Source organism: Bufo bufo, chromosome 5, assembly GCF_905171765.1.
Source record: "Bufo bufo chromosome 5, aBufBuf1.1, whole genome shotgun sequence".
Classification (NCBI taxonomy): Eukaryota; Metazoa; Chordata; class Amphibia; order Anura; family Bufonidae; genus Bufo; species Bufo bufo.
The window spans coordinates 186,929,850-186,950,473 of NC_053393.1; the positions used below are offsets into that span (position 1 = coordinate 186,929,850).

A 20,624-nucleotide genomic window follows, 5' to 3' on the forward strand; every position below is an offset into this window, starting at 1 on the left:
AATACCCTCATGAAAAAACATATATAATATAGTTTTTATTTTGATATCTAAAAAATGTTCATGCTAAGGAGCTTAAAAATCGTAATCTGGAGCTATGTCAAAATTTTTTGATTTTGAATGATTCAAGATTTAACAGGTTCCCGAGTGATAGGCTCAACCAAAAAAGATGAAGATGAAGTCATTCACCCATTATGACTAGTGTCTACTGTACAAGCCTGTTGGTCCAGTGCTATATTCTGCCTTTGCTAGAGTTGTCCCAGTCTATGTTCATCATTGAGCAACATTATGTTTTTAATGAATCAGTTGAAAAGACTAAATCAACAGATCAACTGACCATGTTAGTAATACATTAATTAATGTTTTCTTCCGTGATGCCATGAACAGTCTAGAATAAGACAATAGCATCATGCATATTGTATCAAATGTGAACTATTTGTTCAGGGAGCATTAAACCTAATTTAAATCCATGTACAAACAAGTTATTTGAGACCTTTAAGACCTTATATATTTTTTTTAAATAACAGTCTACTTAAGCGTTATTTAATTCAATTATTCTGCAGAGTTATGAATCATAACTTTGGAGTCTGCATTTTACTACAGTGTTAACTGTAAAACATGAAGGTTCTTAATCGTGCGTAGGCAACCAGCATGGATCAATTTTTCTACTTTGCACTATAACAAGTCTAGAGTGTAGAATTCTCAAAACTTGTTTTGGATTGTTAATATTCATGCATGTGCTGTGTCACTTATGTATTGTCAATATTTAAAATAAGAAAAAAGTATATCAATAACACAATAAAATAAAAAGTGTTGTTTGGCTTCATTTACAAAATTAAATTATTTAACTTTATTTTATTTTCTTTGGTTTATTTTAAAAAATTGGGTTTGGGGGGCCAATGTTGTGGTTCACGATGTAGCAAGTTGTGGACCGCATGTGGCTTTCCCTTGTCAAAAGGTCTTGTGCAATAAAAATAGTACTCGACTTATTGATGAACCTAATGAAACAATTTTATTTGATTTTATTTAAGTTTATTTTTTCCCTACGGATTAAGGTTCTAACATGGTGGTGTCTGTTGTCCTGGGAGGGGTGGCCGACTTCCGTGTTGACCTATCTACATGGTTGGGTCTGACTGGCGTTAGACTCATCCGTGTGACAATCCGGTTTTGATAATGAAGCCTGAATGACACATGTATATAGGGATATTTACTTTTATCTATTTTTTTAAATATTGACAATAATGTAATGATGATTTGCACATGCTAAATATATATAGACACAGCTTTAAAAAAATTTAATTTAAAAATACGTACTATATAATGTTCCTCAACTGTTGGAGAATTCTTATACTCTGAGTCATGTAAGCACATTTTTTGGTCTGTTTGGCGGAAGCAATGCCAGGACATTTAAATTTTTTTGTAATAAGTGCACTATTACGGATACGTGCTGTTTAGTTTTTACAACATGCCTTTACCATTTTACTTATATCTACTTTTTTTTTTTTTTTTTTTGTGGGGTATACACAATTAGTTCGAAATAAGAGATTAACGGTGGATTATAAGGCCTACAACAACCATAAATGCTCATATTATCCAATTGCTTAATAATTATGTGTAGGCAACATACTCAACGATTATCAAGGACTACTGCTATTATAAATATGCGTTGAACTTCTGGGTGGGACAAAAAATGCCAATTTTATATGTACATTCCGGTTGATGTTTGTCAGTGTACTGATGAGTTTGTGTATAGTATAGGGGCCTCACTGTAAACAAATGTTTTGAAATGAATTGCAAAACTTCAATTAATAAAATAAAAACAAACACACAATATATAGATCAACAAATAAAATAATATTTTTTATAATATTTAAATAACAACAAAAAAAAAGTAAAATTGGCCTTAAGGCAAGGCCTTCAGAACATTAATAATGTTGAGTATCTCCCCAACCGCCTTGTTGTGCTGCTCCTCCACGACAGCCATTTGGTGGGAGTACTGCACCCTTAACTGGCGTAATTTGCGGCAGTGCTGCTCCCGGCACTTCCTCAACAGAGAAACATGGTCCCTCTGAAGGACTTGAACCTTCTCCTTGAGGGATTTAATTACTGTTAAAAAGAAAAAAATATATAATTAAATATATATATATATATATATATATATATATAATATATATAGTACATTTTAAATATGTATTTATTTGTTTGACATCTCATTAAATGCAATTTAGTGAATATTGTATAAAGTTGTTCACTATTGACTATTGTAGGTGAAAAAAAATATGAAAAATATATTTTTCATTTTAAACGTCTATATAAAATAAAAAAAAATTTTTTTTTAACCTAACATTAGTCCATGAATAGTCTATGTCATTGAGGTCATAATTTACATATGATATTTGATTTGTATAATTAATTTATATTTATTGGTATAAATGATAGGGTTCTTATTATTATTATACTTTTTATAATCAATAGATTTTTGAATAATATTGCAACGACAAGATTGAAAAGTGTGAAAAAGATAAACAAATTTACGTTAATCTGTACGTCGGGAATAAGCACACCTGTTTTGTTTCTGGAGTTTTGTCTTTAATATTGATTTTTGAACGGGGTTAAAATAGTTAACATAGACATTGGGTGGGACATGTCTCATCCGTACTCCATCCTATGTTCTCATAACGGTGCTGTTAAAAAGGATTTTAAGATAAATTGTGGACAGGCCATCCCAACGCAGAACAATCTAAGAAAGGAACCAGAATGGTGACAGACAGTAGTGTGTTTCGATAGTACTGTCTTTTTACCCTGCTTGTAATGAACTGTAAGTTTGGCACTTTATGTTATCCAATATAACTAAACTAATACATGTGTGTGTGAATAAGTTTAAACAACAAAAGCACATGGTGGCAAACTCAGCCACTGTATATTGTCATTCCTGTATGTACGACGTTATTGCATATGTGTATGCCACTTAAAAGAATCAAGCGTATAGATGTTTTGTGTAATATGGTTCGTGTGGGCTGTAAAGTTCCTAGGCTGGCTGCATGAAAACCGCCAGCATTGATGCAATTGTATGTTGTTATGTGAGGGCACCCAGATAGCTATTTGTATTGTATTTGTGTATTCTGAGCGGCATTCACCTAATGATATGCACTCAGACTTCAGCTATCTTGGAATATGTTAAATGTCTGTGTTGCTGGGAGGGTGTGACATTGTGTTTTTGGGTGGGGATTCCTGTTCTGTTGTTCTCACATGTGTATTGCCGATGTCCCTTTGTCCTGAAAGATAATTGGATTACTCCTCTCCCCTCCAGGCCAGAGAGGATGAAACCATGATGCATTGTGGGGATGTGTTGTGTCTGTGTATCCTAAGTTGCTGCATATCTGTCCTGTGTAGCAGTCTTGCTTCTTGTCCACTAGGGGCGTGTCCACCAGATGGGGAGCTGCATAGGGGGGGTAGCCCTCAATAAAGAGTTCCTGTTTTATTCCTTAATGAAGTCTTGGCTCCTGTTTGGGGGATGGAATAACTACACTCTTGGGGATTGCTATATCACAATACTCCCCTGAGTATAAGCTCTTTTAAGAGCTTGCTCCTGTTTCCAGGCTCCCAGCGGAGACCTTGTGGATCGTGCTACCCCTCCACTACACACATATTTACCCTCCTTGTGTGGGGTGGTGACTACCCCGTCATCATCCTCCTCTTCCTGCTCCTCATCCTCAAAAATGTGGGGGGGCAACTCAGGTAGGGCTGCTGGTCCAGCCTCTTCCTCCACCATTGACTCCCCCTCCTGTGGTGGTGGTGGGTCATTTGATGTCCCTGAGGGTCCTGCCTGCTGCTCCTGCTCCCCCTCAGACGCCGACAGCTCCCAGGAATCCCTGCTGGCAGGCCTGTGTTTTACAGACGGAAGGCGAGCCCCTATAATTACAAATTAATACTTATGTAAAAATAAAAATCACAAATAATAAATGTACCTCACCATTACGTTACTTTTGTTTATTTCATCAACACTCAATAATGTTTGTACCTGGACAGTGCTCGTCACGGATCTTGCGGATTCTGGCCATATGTCTCCGCTTCAGGTCCGACCACTTTTTGCAAATGGCCAAGGCTTCATGTTTGCCCTCATGAACCCTCCTCATCTCCTTCCTCAGCTCCCTTACTATGGCGTGTTTTGATTTGTTAGAGCGTAGTTCATCATAACCTTGCTCTAACAGGCGCTGCGTGATTAAGAAAAGAAGCATTTTATAAAAATTATTTAATAAAACTAAGATTAAGGAACTTTAACATTAGCACAAGTGGAGTACGTCAGTCTATTCTAGGAAGTTGAACAAGCGGTCAGATCCTTCCTGCCGCTAGTTCACTTATGCCCCCAGACAGTGGCGTAGTTAGAAATGACTTGGCCCCACAGCAAAATTTTTTTAATGGGGACAACCTACCTACCACCCACAAATTTTCAAAAAGGCATTACTTTCAAGCCACCCACATAACTGTGGCTAGTAAAGATTGCTCTCTCACACCAGTCCCGGCAGCTGTTCCATCCATTTTATACACTGTCTATACTGTCACTGTATATAATTTTATTGTGTAATACTGTTGAGGGGGCCCTGAAAAAATCTTTTAGACCTCCTCCTCCTGGATCTGCCCCTTCTGGGTCAGGGCCCCCAAGCATGCCCTGTAAATACGCCACAGCGACAAGAATGACGATACGTCAACATTTACTATAATAATGGCGGCCAGGGGTGTAACTATCCGGGAAGCAGGAGAAGCGTCTGCTTTGCGGCCCTGACCCAGAAGAGGCCCATCCCACAAAGGAGGACTAAAAGATTTCGTCATGGCCCCCTCGGTAGTATTACACAATGAAATTATGTAACACAGTGACAGTATAGACAGTTAACAAAACGGATGGAACAGCTGCCGGGCCTGCAGCTACACCACTGGTGTCGAGGGAAACGTTCCAGCAGCAGCAAGTCAGCACACGGCCAGAGGCAGTCTAACTAAAAGCTCTGCATGTTGTAGTTTAATTACACGGAACCGCTCGCCGTGCGCTGCCTTGATGCCGCAGTAACTGACCACCAACATGTCATCATTATCTCAAATACCAAACCAAAAATTATTATTATTTGCGAGTCAAATACTACAATTTAACTTAACGTAACCGTATAAAATCTAATTGTGGTGAAATTGTATGTGTGTGGGGTATAAGCTATTAGATATTGTCCATCTGAGGAGAGATGTACCTGTCTAGTGACGGCATAGTTTGGGGTGTAAAGCTGGTCCGCCTCCACGTGGTGCACCCTGGGTAACGCTAAATGAACCAGCAAATATACTGTATAATGTAAAAAATTACTTCTCCTGACCAACAGGACACTTATTTGAATATTTAGACTAGCCGTCCGCACACTGCGGCCCCCCTGCAAACTGCGGCCCTCCGGCTGTGGCAAAAATAAAACTCACATCATTCCATGACAACCTACAGCTATCATCCTATAGAAGGACATAATGGGACGGGAGTTGTAGTTTTAGAACAACTGGAGGACCGCTGTTTGAATAGACTGTGTGTGTGTGTTTGTGTGTTGGGGGAGGTCAGGGGGGGGGGGGGGGGTTTGAGGGGGGGTTTGGTGGTATGCAGTGTGGGTATATTGTCTGAGGCAGGAAATTAGATGTACAATGTGCATCTGATATATATATTTGTATGCATTGCTATCCATACATAATGACACGTCGGCCACATGTATGTATGAATAGCATATAAATATATAGCAGATGCCAGTGAGATACTGCTTTGATGGCAGACCATTAAAACCATTTATGAGATCAAAAATGCTTAACTATTTATTTTAGTAATATAGATAAAATCACATTATATATAGTATGAGTAGATGTTAATGATTATCTGAAAAATATATTACTTTGGAATGTCAACAATACTTGTTTCAAACTATCATTTATATGTAATCAAAGTATGTACTATCCGAATTTTAATGCCATGCGAAAATAGTTTAAACAAATACATCCGAAAAATTCAATTCAATAAACCTACATAGGAATATTACTAAGATATGCGAAACAAGCGTGTATGCGAACAAATGTTCAATTAGATTATACTTACTATGACGATCAGCTCCTCCTCAGCTTTAGTGAACTTGCTGGCCACCATCGTAAAAACTGAGCGCATAAAGTTTTCAACCGCACAAAACTGACGCAAGTTGAATTCTGGTTTAAAACGGCGCTTACTTCCGGTTTTGAACAAATCACGCGCATGCGCAAAATGATACGAAAATGTCAGTGCCGTTTCAGCTATTTGTATGTTAACGAATATTCGATAAAATTAATGATATATCAGGTTTTAGAATATTCGTATCACTCGAAATCTATGATATATTACAATATCTATAATATTCGTAAAAAACAAAGCGGATATAAGGCATTAGTAGTTTCGAAATCTTTCTATTGAAAATGAATAATATTGCCTAGGCTATATTGCAATAACATTGTGTTCTAGTCTGATTTTATATTGCAATATAGAGAATATTCAAAACATTTATTGTATAATTTGAACAGTGAACAGTACACCACTGAACACTAAAGACATTTAGAAATTTGCGAATTCGCATAATATGCGCATATTACGCGTATATAACTATGCGCATATTATGCGCATATTATTAGCTAACGTACGAATATTCGATTTCTGAGGATAGAATACGAATATTCTAACGAATATTCGCGAAATATCGCGAAAACGAATATGGCACCTCAAGCTCATCACTACTCCCCACCACTGAGATCATCTCCCTGGCTGCAGTGATGACGTTCCATGCACAGAGGTCACCGTGTAGCCAATCACTGGTGACATCAGTATATGGTACATCACTACTAAGGCTACTGATTGGATATATGTTAACATGTGCACTGAGCAGGAAGCATCAGGGAAGAAAAATAATTAAAAAAGGAAATTTTACTCCTTTAGTTTTTTTTATTATATTTACGGATGCTTTCCAAGTTTTAGTTAACCTGTACATCCCCTTTAAGAGAAATCAACATAGTTATAGAATAAATACACATATACTACATAGTGCATGTGTATATCTTTTTGTAGGAAGACTGGGCACAGTAAATATTATACATTTCAAATTGAGTAGACTATCATTTTTTATTTCTAAACGATGCATACATCAGATGCACAGTTCTCTTTTAGCTTCCATTATATTTTCTGACCCTGCTTTATGAAAAATATGGAAGATAAATGATTCAGGGCGCAGCAACAAGGCTTCTTGAAATTGCCCTGAATTTCCCCTTGAACTTCTGTATGCTGGAAAACTCTCACCATCTGTGATCTGAAAAACCCAGTAAGAAGTTTATTGGAGTGTGAATTTTCTCTTATCAAAGTAGAAAATAGTCGGCAATTATTGTTATTGCAAATCTAGGCATAATAAGGTCCACCAAAGATAATTTAATATGACTTAAATACAGTGGATGACATTCGCTGTACTATATATGCCACTTTTGTGCCATCAAAAAGTTGCAATTTTTGCAGCATGCATTTTTTGTGGAAAAATGTACTACTTTTCCCCCTTCATGTCATTTTTCAGAAGTAGTGAGGAAAGGAGGTGTGGTGAGGGCAGGTAAGGGCCGGTGTAGTAGGTCAAGTACATTTATCTTTATCCTTGCCAGTTTTCTTGTGTGAATAAAGACAGGAATCTATAGCAGCTAGGAGGCTGCTGTAGATTTTAGACTGTTGCATTGCCAACTACAGGATGCGACTAATCTATGAGAGGCGAATGCATCTTCATAAATTTCGCACATCCTCCGCTGGCGCAGGGGGAATCAAGACAGACAAAGAAAACACTGGTCTTGATAAATGTCCCTCAGTGAGTATATCCTGGAAATTTTAGCAATGCATATTTGTCATGTACCTATAAATAATGCACAACTATTAGGATAGGATGTTAAAACTTAACCTTTATTAAATTTCATATATTTAATAATATGTATATTTTATTTAATTATGTTTATTAAAATACTGTGTATTTTACTTGCATGGTAGACTTAAGATCATTACACTCAAGTTGAACAATGGCTGCAGAATCCCAGATTCTTCAGGAAACAGGCTTTGGTTGGCAAAGTTAAGCACTTAGTTCTTCCCCTCTTGGTAGAAGTGGGCTAGTCCTGATCCCTACCAGCATGGGGAGTTCTAGCTGGACAATGAGGAGAAAGGAAGCACGTTCAATTGCTCCTACTCCTAGAGTTTTCGGGGCCAGCAAGAAATTCTATTTTCCTGTGAGACCATCACTCCCAGGGTGACTCCAAGACCACCAGGATATCTGAAAAGCCACAGCATTATACAGACAGCAGAGTGATCAGCAATCCACAGCTTTATAGATTCTGCTGCAGGTGAGGAAATATAATTTGGACACCCATTACCTAGACATCATCCAGGGCAGGCCAACTCCAAGCCTTCATTATACTGTGAACACCTAAATCCACAAAAGACAGCGTACAGCTATTAGCCAGAAGTGCAAGAGAGGATGGAGAGTGAGAGAGAGAGATCAGAAAGATAGCATATCTGAGGTCCATTAATCACCACTTATCCAGCCACCATAACTCATCATATGGGGACAGAAATTTTGCTTTGTACCAACTACTGCTGGATGTCCTACAAGTTATATTTTGCACTGAGTAAAGAGAGACTTTTATTCTTACAAAAGTGGCATCAAGTGGCGTAATGTTGCAAAATTTACCACAAAGGAATTGGTGAGCGACATTTCATGTGATAAATATACACCAAAAATAGCCATAAATCTAATACTAAATGTCCTTGTGTGTTTTAAAAAAGAAAATAATAATAATGTGCGTGTCATTTAGCATTCAGAAATTCCCATTTCCTTCTGTTCTTTGATGTTGAGTGTGCATTGAAATAATTATTTTTTTTTGTGAACTTATAATACTGCAATCTTTAAACTGTTTACTTTGGATTTTATAGTTTTGGATCGTTTTGTTAAAATGGCCATAGGCAGGAAAATGTGCTGCCTATCTACTTAACATTCATGTATGCCAAAAGGCTCAAGAACCTAACATCAAATTATGAACCCAATACAATGGTAAATGCTTCGAAGCTTTTTTTTTCCATAGGTTGCTGTATTTTTCCTGCTCTTGGCGATCTTATTTTTCTGCATTACAATATTGACGCCAGCCTGAACAGCTCCCATAAATCAAATCAAATTGTCCAGTTGCATCTATTGGTGTTCTTCACAAGATAAGGTTACAGTTTATGCACCTGTCCTTTTTGTCAAAAATCTGCACCAAGGCACATATTAGATGTAAACTGAGCCTTGTAAAGCAGGCACTTTGCAGTTTCATGCATTATATTTCCTATCACATTTTGATATATCATTCTTTGCAGAGCTGGAAGCAGAAGAATGGTGCAAGTCTCTATGTATGGAGTGTTTAGGAACAAGACTTAATGACATAAGCCTTGGTGAACCAGACCTACTAGCTGCTGGAGTGCAAAGGGAACAGAATGGTGAGTAATTGGTTTTATATCATGATATAGCATATTGGAAGACTTTTTTTGGTCAAAGTATATTCTAATATGAATGCATGCATAGTTAGATACAAAAAAAACAAATGTCTCTTGAAGGCCATCAGATTTGTACCTATGAAACTGGCTGACCTGTTGCATGTGTGCTTAGCAGCTGAAGGCATCTGTGTTGGTCCTATGTTCATATGTGCCTGCATTACTGAGAAAAATGAAATTTTAATATATGCAAATTAGCCTCTAGGAGCAATGGGGGTGTTGCTGTTATATCTAGAGGCTCCGCTCTCTCTGCAACTGCTGCACCCTCTCAACTTTGATTGACAGGGTCAGGCAGTGTAAACATGACCACGCCTGGCCCTGACCTCCTAAATTCTTGGGCTCTGCCATGTGCTTCAGTATGTGGTGCAGGTACAGAAGAGGAAAAAGGCTTGTAGTACAGAAGAAAGCTGCTGGTGAGCCTCTTTTCTGTACTGCACCTTGGCGAAATAGTGAAACGCACAGCACTGCACGAGACATTAGGAGAAGTCTGGGCCAGGCATGATCATGGGTACACTGCCTGGCCCTGTCAATCAAAGTGCAGAAGGCGTGGAAGTTGCAGAGAGAGCTGAGCCTCTAGGTGTAATGGCAACGCCCCCAATGCTCCCAGAAGCTCATTTGCGTATATTAAATTAAAGCCTCATTTTTCTCAGTAATGCGGGCACATGAACATGGGATAAACGAAGATGCCTTAACTATCAAGTTTAGCTCGACAGCATTTATGAACCAAGCAAAACAATTCTTTATTGATAAAGATGTAATAAAAATTCATATATTTTTGTATAAATTATTATAAACATACATTTTAATTTATCAGATATACACTAACTTTTTAGTGGTTAAGCATGGGGTGCAAAAGCAAGGCTGCTTTCTTCCAAAAACAGTGCCACAGCTGTCCACAGGTTGTATGTGGTATTGCAACTCAGACCCCCGCCCAGCTATTTAAAGAAGAGGGGGGCGTTCCATGCGAGCGCTGCTTCCTCTTCGTTACACTGCCTGTCATCTCGGAAGTGAGTATACAGTAATTACATTACTCGCTCTATTCACTTGAATGGAATGAGTACTTGTAATTACACCATGCTGCCACTACAGTGGAGTAGTGTTGAGCAGGAGGTGCCATATTCGTTTTATATTCGTCGAACGCGAATATTCGTCATTATTCTATTCATCTCGAATAATATGCAATTTAATTATTCGCGTATTGCGACTTTCTTTAAACTGTATAAGGCAACTTTCATATTGGTTGGCTTTGGCTATGGCTAATATGTGTATTTTACGAATATTCGCTATATTGCTATTACTTCGTTTTTTAGAATATTACGAATATTCTAAAATACAAAGTTATAGCAAAATTGGTAATATTCGTTAAAATACACATCATTTAGCTAATATAGTGCTAGAATCTTTTTTTTTATAGTCAAATTTTTTTGTCTCTTCTGAACTTCATTTTTGGAAAAAATGTACACTATTAAAAAAAAATATACAGCACTATATTAGCTAAACTGCAGTCTATATGTGTATTTTTCAAATATTCGCTATATTGCTATAACTTCATTTTTTTAGAATATTAGGAATATTCTAAAATACGAAGTTATAACAATATTGCGAATATTAATAAAATACACATAATTTAGCTAATATAGTGCTAGAATCTTTTTTTATAGTCAAATTTTTTTGTCTCTTCTGAACTTCATTTTTGTAAAAAATTGACACTATAAAAAAATAAAATAAATACAGAACTATATTAGCTAAATTGCAGTCCATATGTGTATTTTACGAATATTCGCTATATTGCTATAACTTTTTTAGAATATGACGAATATTCTAAAAAATGAAGTTATAGCAATATAGCGAATATATTCGTTATTTAGAATATTCGTCATTTTTTTTTTCAATCTGTACTGTTATTCCACTTTTGCATACTGCTCCTCGACAAGCGTCTGTAGGTTAGAATATACCATCGGATCTGAGTTTTCGCGATCTTAGGGAAAACTCAGATCCGATGGTATATTCTAACCCACAGGCGTTCCCATGGTGACAGGGACGCTTGTCGGGGAGGTGTATGCCGAAGTTGATTAAATAACGAATATATTAGCGATTACGATGACATGATTACGTCACTCATAAGATCTCGTCCTCACGCGATCATTCATAACATTCCCGATTTTCGGGTAAAAATCGTGAATTCGAATAACAAGATTGATTCCAACCTGCTTCTTGCAATATAGCGAATATTCGAAAAAATAATGTAGAATCGATCGATTTAGCTAATATAGTGGTATACTCTTATTTGTGGGCCAATGACTCATTGAGGGATCATGTTTTTTCAGATGTTAAAAATTTACGAATATTCGATATAGCGAATATATAGCACTATATTCGAAATATTTGCAAATTCTCGAAGTTGCGATATTCGAGAAAAAAATTTGCTATTCGAATATTTGCGCTCAACACTACAGGGGAGACGATGCGTAGTGTAATGAAAAGGAAACAGCGCTCACATGGAGCGCAGCCTCCTCTTCAAACAGCTGATCAGTGAGGGTGCCAGGTGTTGGAACACCACAGATCAGATATTGGTGACCTATCCTGACGACAGGTCATCATTATAAAACCCATGCACAACCTCTTTAACTCCTACACATAAGCAAGTTTACAGCGCGGTTCCTGTACCAGAAGCCCATTTATTTAAGTGCTGCCAGCCTGCCATCTGCAGAATCGGGCTGTCAAACTGTCCATGACAGGGGATTCTGACAGTAAATTAAGAACCTATCACTGCAATGTAAGGAGCTGCAAAACCTGTTCTCATATTATGACCACAGATAGGATATAGTTCCCCATCATGATGTAGGACTACTGTTGGGACATTCACATGTTCAACATCCAATTTACTTGATTTCATAGTTACATAGTTACATAGTTACATAGTTAATGCGGTTCAAAAAAGACAAAAGTCCATCAAGTTCAACCAGGGGATAGGTGGGGATGCGAATCCCAGAAGGAATTGAGACTCAGATTTCTACATGTTTTCATAAGCATTAATGTTTACTTTTAAGAATTCGTCTAAACCCTTTTTGAAACTGTCCACTGTTCCTGCTGTGACCACGTCCTGAGGAAGTCTATTCCACAGCTTCACAGTTCTTACAGTAAAGAAGCTTTGACGCTTCCAGAGACTGAACTTTTTCCTCTCCAATCGAAGGCAGTGCCCCCTTGTCTTTTGAGCGCATTTTACATGGAACAGTTTTTCACTGTATTTTTTGTATGGCCCATTTATATATTTGTATAGGTTAATCATGTCCCCCCTTAGACGTCTCTTTTCAAGACTAAATAAATTAAATTATTTTAATCTTTCTTTATAACTAAGATCCTTATCATTTTAGTTGCTCTCCTCTGTACTTTTTACAGCTGTAGTGCATGCTTTCTATGGACTGATGCCCAGAACTGAACTGCATATTCTAGATGAGGCCGCACCAATGCTTTGTAAAGTGGTAATATCACATCACTGCGCCGCGAGCCCATGCCTCGTTTAATGCATGACTATCCTGGTGGCCTTAGAAGCAGCTGATTGACATTGTATGCTGTAATTTAATCTACCATCTACAAGGACACCCAAATCTTTCTCTATGAGTGACTCTCCCAGTGTTACATCAACTAGGACATATGAAGCGCAGAGATTATTACTACCAAGATGCATAACTTTATATTTGTCCACATTGAACCTCATTTGCCAAGTTGATGCCCAATCACTCAGAGTGTTCAAGTCAGCTTGTAGTTTATGAACATCTTCCATAGACTGTACAGTTCTAAATAGCTTAGTATCATCTGCAAAAATAATAAGGGGCCCAGAACTGAACCTTGGGGTACACCACTTATAACCCGGGACCATTTTGAATAGGAATCATTGACCACAACTCTCTGGACATGGTCCTTCAGCTAGTTTTCAATCCAATTACAAACTATACTTTCCAAGCCTATAGACCTTACTTTACCTATTAAACGTCTATGAGGGACAGTAGCCTTTGCAAAATCCAGAAACACTACATCCCCTCTGTCCAGGCTACTACTCACCTCCTCATAAGAACAAAACAGGTTAGTCTGACAACTTCTGTTCTTGGTAAACCCATGTTGGTTATCACTTATAATATTATTTACAGTCACATACTCCTATATATAGTCCCTTAAGAGTCCTTCAAACATGTTTCCCACAATAGAAGTTAAACTAACTGGTCTATACTTACCTGTGAAGGACCTTGATCCTTTTTTTAATATGGGCACCACGTTTGCCTCCAATCACTTGGCACTGTACCAGTAGCTAGAAAATCTTTAAAAATTATAAACAGGGGCACAGCAATGACTGAACTGAGCTCTTTAAGCACTCTTGGGTGTAATCCATCTGGACCTTGTTCACATTCACCCTATTTAACTTGCCTTGGACAATATTTACAGTAAGCCAAGTGAGTATATTACTGGATGTACTAACAGCCCCAGCACCACAGATATCAGCTCTAGTGTTGATCAAGCATGTTCGGCCGAACACAAGTTCGGCTCGAGCATCGCGATGCTCGGCACATCGCGGTGTTCGGCCGAATACCCCATATGCTCAAGCAAGATGCTCGAGTCTCCACCCCGCACGTTTGTTGGCTGCTACTGCAGGTAAGTACTGCCACTTACTGTAATGATGCCGTAGCCATGTTGGTTACTGGCATTACAGTGATTGGCTGGCCGTATCACATCATCGGGTGCTATAAAACAGCCGATGACACGTGGTTCGGCTCAGTGTTAGTCAGAGAGAGCTGAGTCAGAGACAGATAGTGTAAGGAATTGACTCAATTGAATTTTATTTTTTTGTTACGCAGGGTTGGTGTTAGAGACCCAAAAGTCCTTTTAAGGACTATTGTTGTGTCTGGCAGCAATATATATTTATAGCGCAACCTGCGCTAAATTGCGTGCAATTGTGGAGACCCAAAAGTCCTTTTAAGGAATATTGTTGTATCTGGCAGCAATATATATGTTTTGTGCAACCTGTACTAAATTGCGTGCAATTGTTTGACCGCTGCATTACCGCCACGACATTACCTGCGCTACATCTTCAGTGTAACGTTAGCGCATCTGAAATGTCAGTGACATTCAGTATCATTTTATCGCCGCTGGTGGCAGCGACATTACCTGTGCTACATCTCCTGTATAACGTTTGCCCATCGTAAATATCAGTGACATTCAGTCAAATTTTTTCGGTGCTGGTGGCAGTGACATTACCTGTGCTACTTCTCCTGTATAACGTTTTGACCATCCTAAATATCAGTGACATTCAGTCAAATTTTTTCGATGCTGGTTGCAGCAGCATTACCTGCGCTACATCTCCAGTATAACGTTAGCACATCTGAATTATCAGTGACATTCAGTGTAATTTTTTCGCTGCTGATGGCAGCCACATTACCTGTGATACATCTACTGTATAACGTTTGACCAGCCTAAATATCAGTGACATTTAGTCTAATTTTTTCGGTGCTGGTGGCAGCGACATTACCTGTGCTACATCACCTGTATAATGTTTGCCCATCCTAAATATCAGTGACATTCAGTCTAACTTTTTTTTCGGTGCTGGTTGCAGTGAGATTACCTGTGCTACATCTCCAGTATAACGTTAGCGCATCCGAAATATCACTGACATTCAGTGTAATTTTTTCGACGCTGGTGACAGTGACATTAACTGCACTACATCTCCAGTATAATGTTAGTGCATCCGAAATATCAGTGACATTCAGTCTAATTTTTTCGGTGCTGGTTGCAGCGACATTACCTGTGCTACATCTCCTGTATAATGTTTGCGTATCCTAAATATCTGTGACATTCAGTGTAATTTTTTCTTAGCCGCTGGTGACAGGGACATTACCTGAGCTACATCTCCAGTATAACATTAGCGCATCCTAAATATCAGTGACATTAAGTCTAATATTTTTGCGGCTAAAGGCAGTGACATTAGCTGCGCTACATCTGTATAACGTTTGCCCATCCAAAATATCAGTGACATTTAGTAAAAAAAATTTGCTGCTGGTGTCAGCGACATTACCTGTGCTACATCTCCTGTATAATGTTTGCCCATCCGAAATATCAGTGACATTCAGTGTAATTTTTTCACTGCTGGTGGCAGCGACATTACCTGTGCTGCATCTCCTGTATAACGTTTGCCCATCCTAAATATCAGAGACATTCAGTCTAATTTATTTGTGCATACACTTACAAAAACTGCACTACTGTACGTGTGACAAACTTGCAAGCATATATACCATTTAATATGCGGAAGGCGAGCAGTAAGGGACAGGGAAGTGGATGTGCTGCTGATGGTGCATGCAGAGGCCATGGCCCTGTGCGCGGTGAAACTGTGCCTGCTGCCAGAGCACAATAAACACACTCATCTATGATACCTAGCTTCATGTCCCAGTTGGCAAGGCGGCGCAGGACACCACTCTCGACGTCACACCAGTGCGACCAGGTGGTCGGTTGGATTGCAGCAGATAATGCTTCCAGTCAGTTAAGCACCACCCTGTCTTCCACAAAGTCCAGTCTCAGTAGCCAAGAGTCTGGTCAGCAGAATCCTCGCCCTGATCCTCCTTCCTCCCACCATGGAGAGTCTTTGCAAACAAGTGATCCCACACTCTGATATTCCGAGGAGCTCTTTTCATAACCATTCCATAATTTTGCCCTCTCGCCAAGCCCGCTTGAAGAGGGACATGAGGAGATCTTGTGCACTGATTCACAAACTCTTGAGCATCTACAGTCAGAAGAAGATGGCGGTGGGGAATGGCAATCAGTGTTTCACGAGGTGGATGATGATGAGGATGAGACACAGTTGTCAATATTTGAGGTTCTTATTAGGTCAACAAGTAAGGAGGATGACTAGAGTGAGGAAGTGGAAGAGGAGGTGGTGGACGATTAAATCACTGACCCAACCTGGGAAGGTGGCAAGCCAAGCGAGGACAGCAGTGCAGAGGTGGAGGGATCCGCAGCACCGCAACAGGCTGGAAAGGGCAGCGGGATGGCAAAAGGGAGAAGGCGGGCCACACCAAACAGGCCTGCAACTATTCCCCAGAGCACAGTCTAGCGCTTTTTTGATAAAAGTGCGGACAATAAAAGAATTGTAATTTGCAACCTGTGCCGTACCAAAATGAGCAGGAGTGTGAACACTAGCAACCTCACCACCACCAGCATGATCCGCTACATGGCATCAAAGCACCCTAATAGGTGGGCCGAACGCCTGGGTACACAATCAGTGTCTGCAGGTCACACCACTGCCTCCTCTTCCGCTGTGTTACGTGCTGGCCAATCCCCTGTCCAAGACGCAGGCCCAGATGCCTCCCGCCCTGCACCTGGAATTTCGCAAGCACCATCAGTTAGAACATCCACTTCTGTGTCCCAGCACAGCGTACAGATGTCCATACCCCAGTCCTTTGAATGAAAGCGAAAATAACCAGCCACCCACCCACAGGCCATAGCACTAAATCCGCACATTTCTAAATTGCTGGCACTGGAAATGTTGCCATTTAGGCTTGTGGACACTGAGGCTTTCCATAGGCTGATGGCCGCGGCCGTCCTTCGTTACGCAGTCCCCAGCCACCACTATTTTGCCTGGTGTGCCGTCCTCGCCTTACACCAGCATGTGTCCTGTAACATCACCCGTGCACTGACCAACGACGATATTGGGAAGGTCCACTTAACGACTACAACATGGACAAGTGCTTGTGGCCAGGGATGCTACATTTCTCTGATGGCACACTGGGTGAACATTGTGGAGGCCGGGAGCGAGTCGTACCCTGGGATGGCACTAGTGCTACTGACGCCAAGGATTGCGGGCCCTACTTCCATCAGGATTTCTGACACTACCCAAATTAGTGGCTGCAACCCGCCCCTTCTCCTCCTCCACCTCCACTTCCACCTCTGAATTGTCATCTTGTAGCACCAGTCAGCCATCAGTCAGTAGCTGGAAGCAGTGTAGCACTGCAGTGGGGAAGCGGAAACAGGCCGTGCTGAAACTTATTTGCTTAGGTGACAAACAGCACACCACTGCAGAGCTGTGGCATGGTATAAGGGACCAGACTGAGCTGTGGCTTTCGCCACTCAACCTTCAACCAAGCATGGTTGTGTCTGATAATGGCAGTAGCTTGGTGGCGGCTTTGGAGCTCGGCAAGCTCACACACATACCATGCCTAGCCCACGTGTTAAACTTAGCAGTTCAGCGGTTTCTCAAAACCTACCCCAATTTGCCTGACTACTGGTGAAGGTGCGCCGCGTGTGTGCCCTTTTCCGAAAGTCATCTACAGCTGCCGCTGGTCTGGCAGCGCTGCAGCAGCGCTTGAAATTGCCAGCTGACCGACTGTTGTGCGACTTGAGCACACGCTGGAACTTCACCTTCCACATGTTGGCCATGCTTTGTGAGCAGCAGAGGGCAGTAGTGGAATACCAGCTGCAACATGGTCGTCGCCTTTCCAATCAGCTACCGCTCTTCACAAGCAACGAGTGAGCAATGGATGTCTGACCTCTGTGGGGTTTTACGCAACTTTGAGGAATCAACACAGATTGTGAGCGGTGATGCAGCTATTATCAGCGCAACCATCCGACGTCTGTGTCTACTGAAACGCTCGCTGCTCACAATGAAGGCGGATGCTTTGCATGTGAAAGAGGTGGAAATGGGGGAAGACCGTACACAGGCTGATAGCCAGACCACCCTTAGTTCATCTTCTCAGCGCGAATTGGATGATGATGAGGAGGAGGAGCAGGAGACGGTTACCTCTGCTACAGAGGGTCGTACCCATAGCAGGTTTATTCCATCTGTTCAGCGTGGATGGGCAGAAGAGAAGGAAGAGGATGAGGAGATTGAGAGTCATCCTCCTGATGAGGACAGCAAAATCTTGTCTGTTTGGACTCTGGCAGACATGGCTGACTTTATGTTATGCTGCCTTTCCCGTGATCCTCACGTTGTACGCATTTTGGCCAACACTGATTACTGGTTGTTCACCCTTCTCGACCCCTGCTACAAAGAGAACTTCTCATCTCTCATTCCTGTTATGGAGAGAACTAGTAATACGGTGCAATACCAGAAGGTCCTTGTGGAAAAATTGCTCCAAAAATTTCCAGCTGACAATGCTGGCGGCAGAGTATGTAATTCCTTGGGCAACCGAGGAGGGGAGGGGAGGGGAACACACAGCAGTTCCAACAGAGGGAGGGCAACACTCTCCAAGGCCTGGAACAGTTTCATGACACCCCTCCAGCACCCTCACTTTAATGCGCGGCCTACTGTCACAAGGAGGGAAACATTTTTGAAGATGGTGAAGAAGTACATAGCAGACCGTGTCTGCGTCCTCTATGATCCGTTTGTGCCTTACAACTATTGGGTGTCCAAGCTAGACATGTGGCACGAACTAGTGCTCTACTCCTTGGAGGTGCTGGCCTGCCCTGCCGCCAGCGTTTTGTCAGAGTGGGTATTTAGTGCTGCTGTGGGCATAATAACTTATAAGCGCATTTGCCTGTCAACTGAAAATGCTGACCAGTTGACTCTTATAAAAATGAACAAGGCCTGGATTGCCCCTGACTTCTCTACTCCACTAGAGGAAAGCGGCTGAACATAAAGGCACTTTAAATGTGGCTGTTATGGTGTATTGAATACACTGTATTCCAATGCACCCCTTCCACCACAAAAAAGGGTATATGGTTCAATCTTCCTTTTCTCATCCTTCTCCTCATCCATCATATAAACATGCTTATTAGGCTGCCCTTGCTCCTAATGTTTCAGAGGGTCAGCTCAGCAGCAAGCCCTCAACCATAATTTTTTCGATGGTTAGCTCACAGCAGCAGGCCCTCGCCCATAATTGTATCCATGGTCAGATAAGCAGCAGGCACCCGCCCCTAATGTATTAGAGAGTCAGCTCAGCAGCAGACCCTCAAATATAATTTATTCGATGGTCTCCACATTTTGATTGATGATGGTGTGCGTGAGAGCGTCGGACGTCTGACGCTAAGCTCCGCCCCCATCGTTCCTTGGAGCGCAGCACCTCGTGGGCTATGCAAGTCACCCGGAAGATGCGCTGAAAACGTCGAGAGACTGCTAGCAGTGAAGCCGTTCTGGGGTGAGAGTCTGGCTCTGGCTCTGAAACGTCTGCTGTACATCCCAGGAAAAAGTCCCCGCTCATATGGCTCCGAACAAGTAGAAGGTCGGGTGGAATAAAATATCCTATCTGGATCTGCCTGGACCCGCGATCCCCCTGCACGGATGGTGGTGGTGAGATGACTTGATGGTGGAAGGAGCGAGGCGGGTCTCGGTGTCCTTGTGAGTTTGGCTTCCTTGCCGAGTTTGTCTTGCCGGGAGGAAGGAGTTAAAAGTATTTCCACAGTGGCTGGTTAACGGACCGGAGTCTCCCGTGCTTGCCTAAAGAGACAGGGGCTCTGATGCGAGCTGTGAGCAATGGTGCGAGGGCGTCGGATAAAAAGGGAGTGGTGACAATTAGAGTTGAGCGAACACCTGGATGTTCGGGTTCGAGAAGTTCGGCCAAACTTCCCGGAAATGTTCGGGTTCGGGATCCGAACCCGACCCGAACTTCGTCCCGAACCCGAACCCCATTGAAGTCAATGGGGACCCGAACTTTTCTGCACTAAAAAGGCTGTAAAACAAATGTGGATAGGGAAATGAATTAAAATTAAAATAAAATAAATAAAAATTAACCAATATCAATTGGAGAGAGGTCCCATAGCAGAGAATCAGTCTTCATGTCATAGCAGAGAATCAGGCTTCATGTCATAGCAGAGAATCAGGCTTCACGTCACCCACCACTGGAACAGTCCATTGTCAGATATTTAGGCCCAGGCACCAAGGCAGAGGAGAGAGGTCCCATAGCAGAGAATCTGGCTTCATGTCAGCAGAGAATCAGTCTTCATGTCATAGCAGAGAATCAGGCTTCACGTCACCCACCATTGGAACAGTCCATTGTCATATATTTAGGCCCAGGCACCCAGGCAGAGGAGAGAGGTCCCATAGCAGAGATTCAGGCTTCATGTCAGCAGAGAATCA

General features: G+C 41.1%; 1 protein-coding gene across 1 annotated transcript in view; it reads left to right on the forward strand.

Annotated features, from left to right (window-relative positions):
- Positions 1–20,624, forward strand: part of DOK6 (docking protein 6) — a 373,397-nt gene that overhangs the window by 154,951 nt on the left and 197,822 nt on the right. Inside the window, exon 5 of the mRNA XM_040433916.1 lies at positions 9,398–9,517. Within this exon, the coding sequence (XP_040289850.1) occupies positions 9,398–9,517 (120 nt within the window). The remainder of the gene's footprint in view (positions 1–9,397; positions 9,518–20,624) is intronic.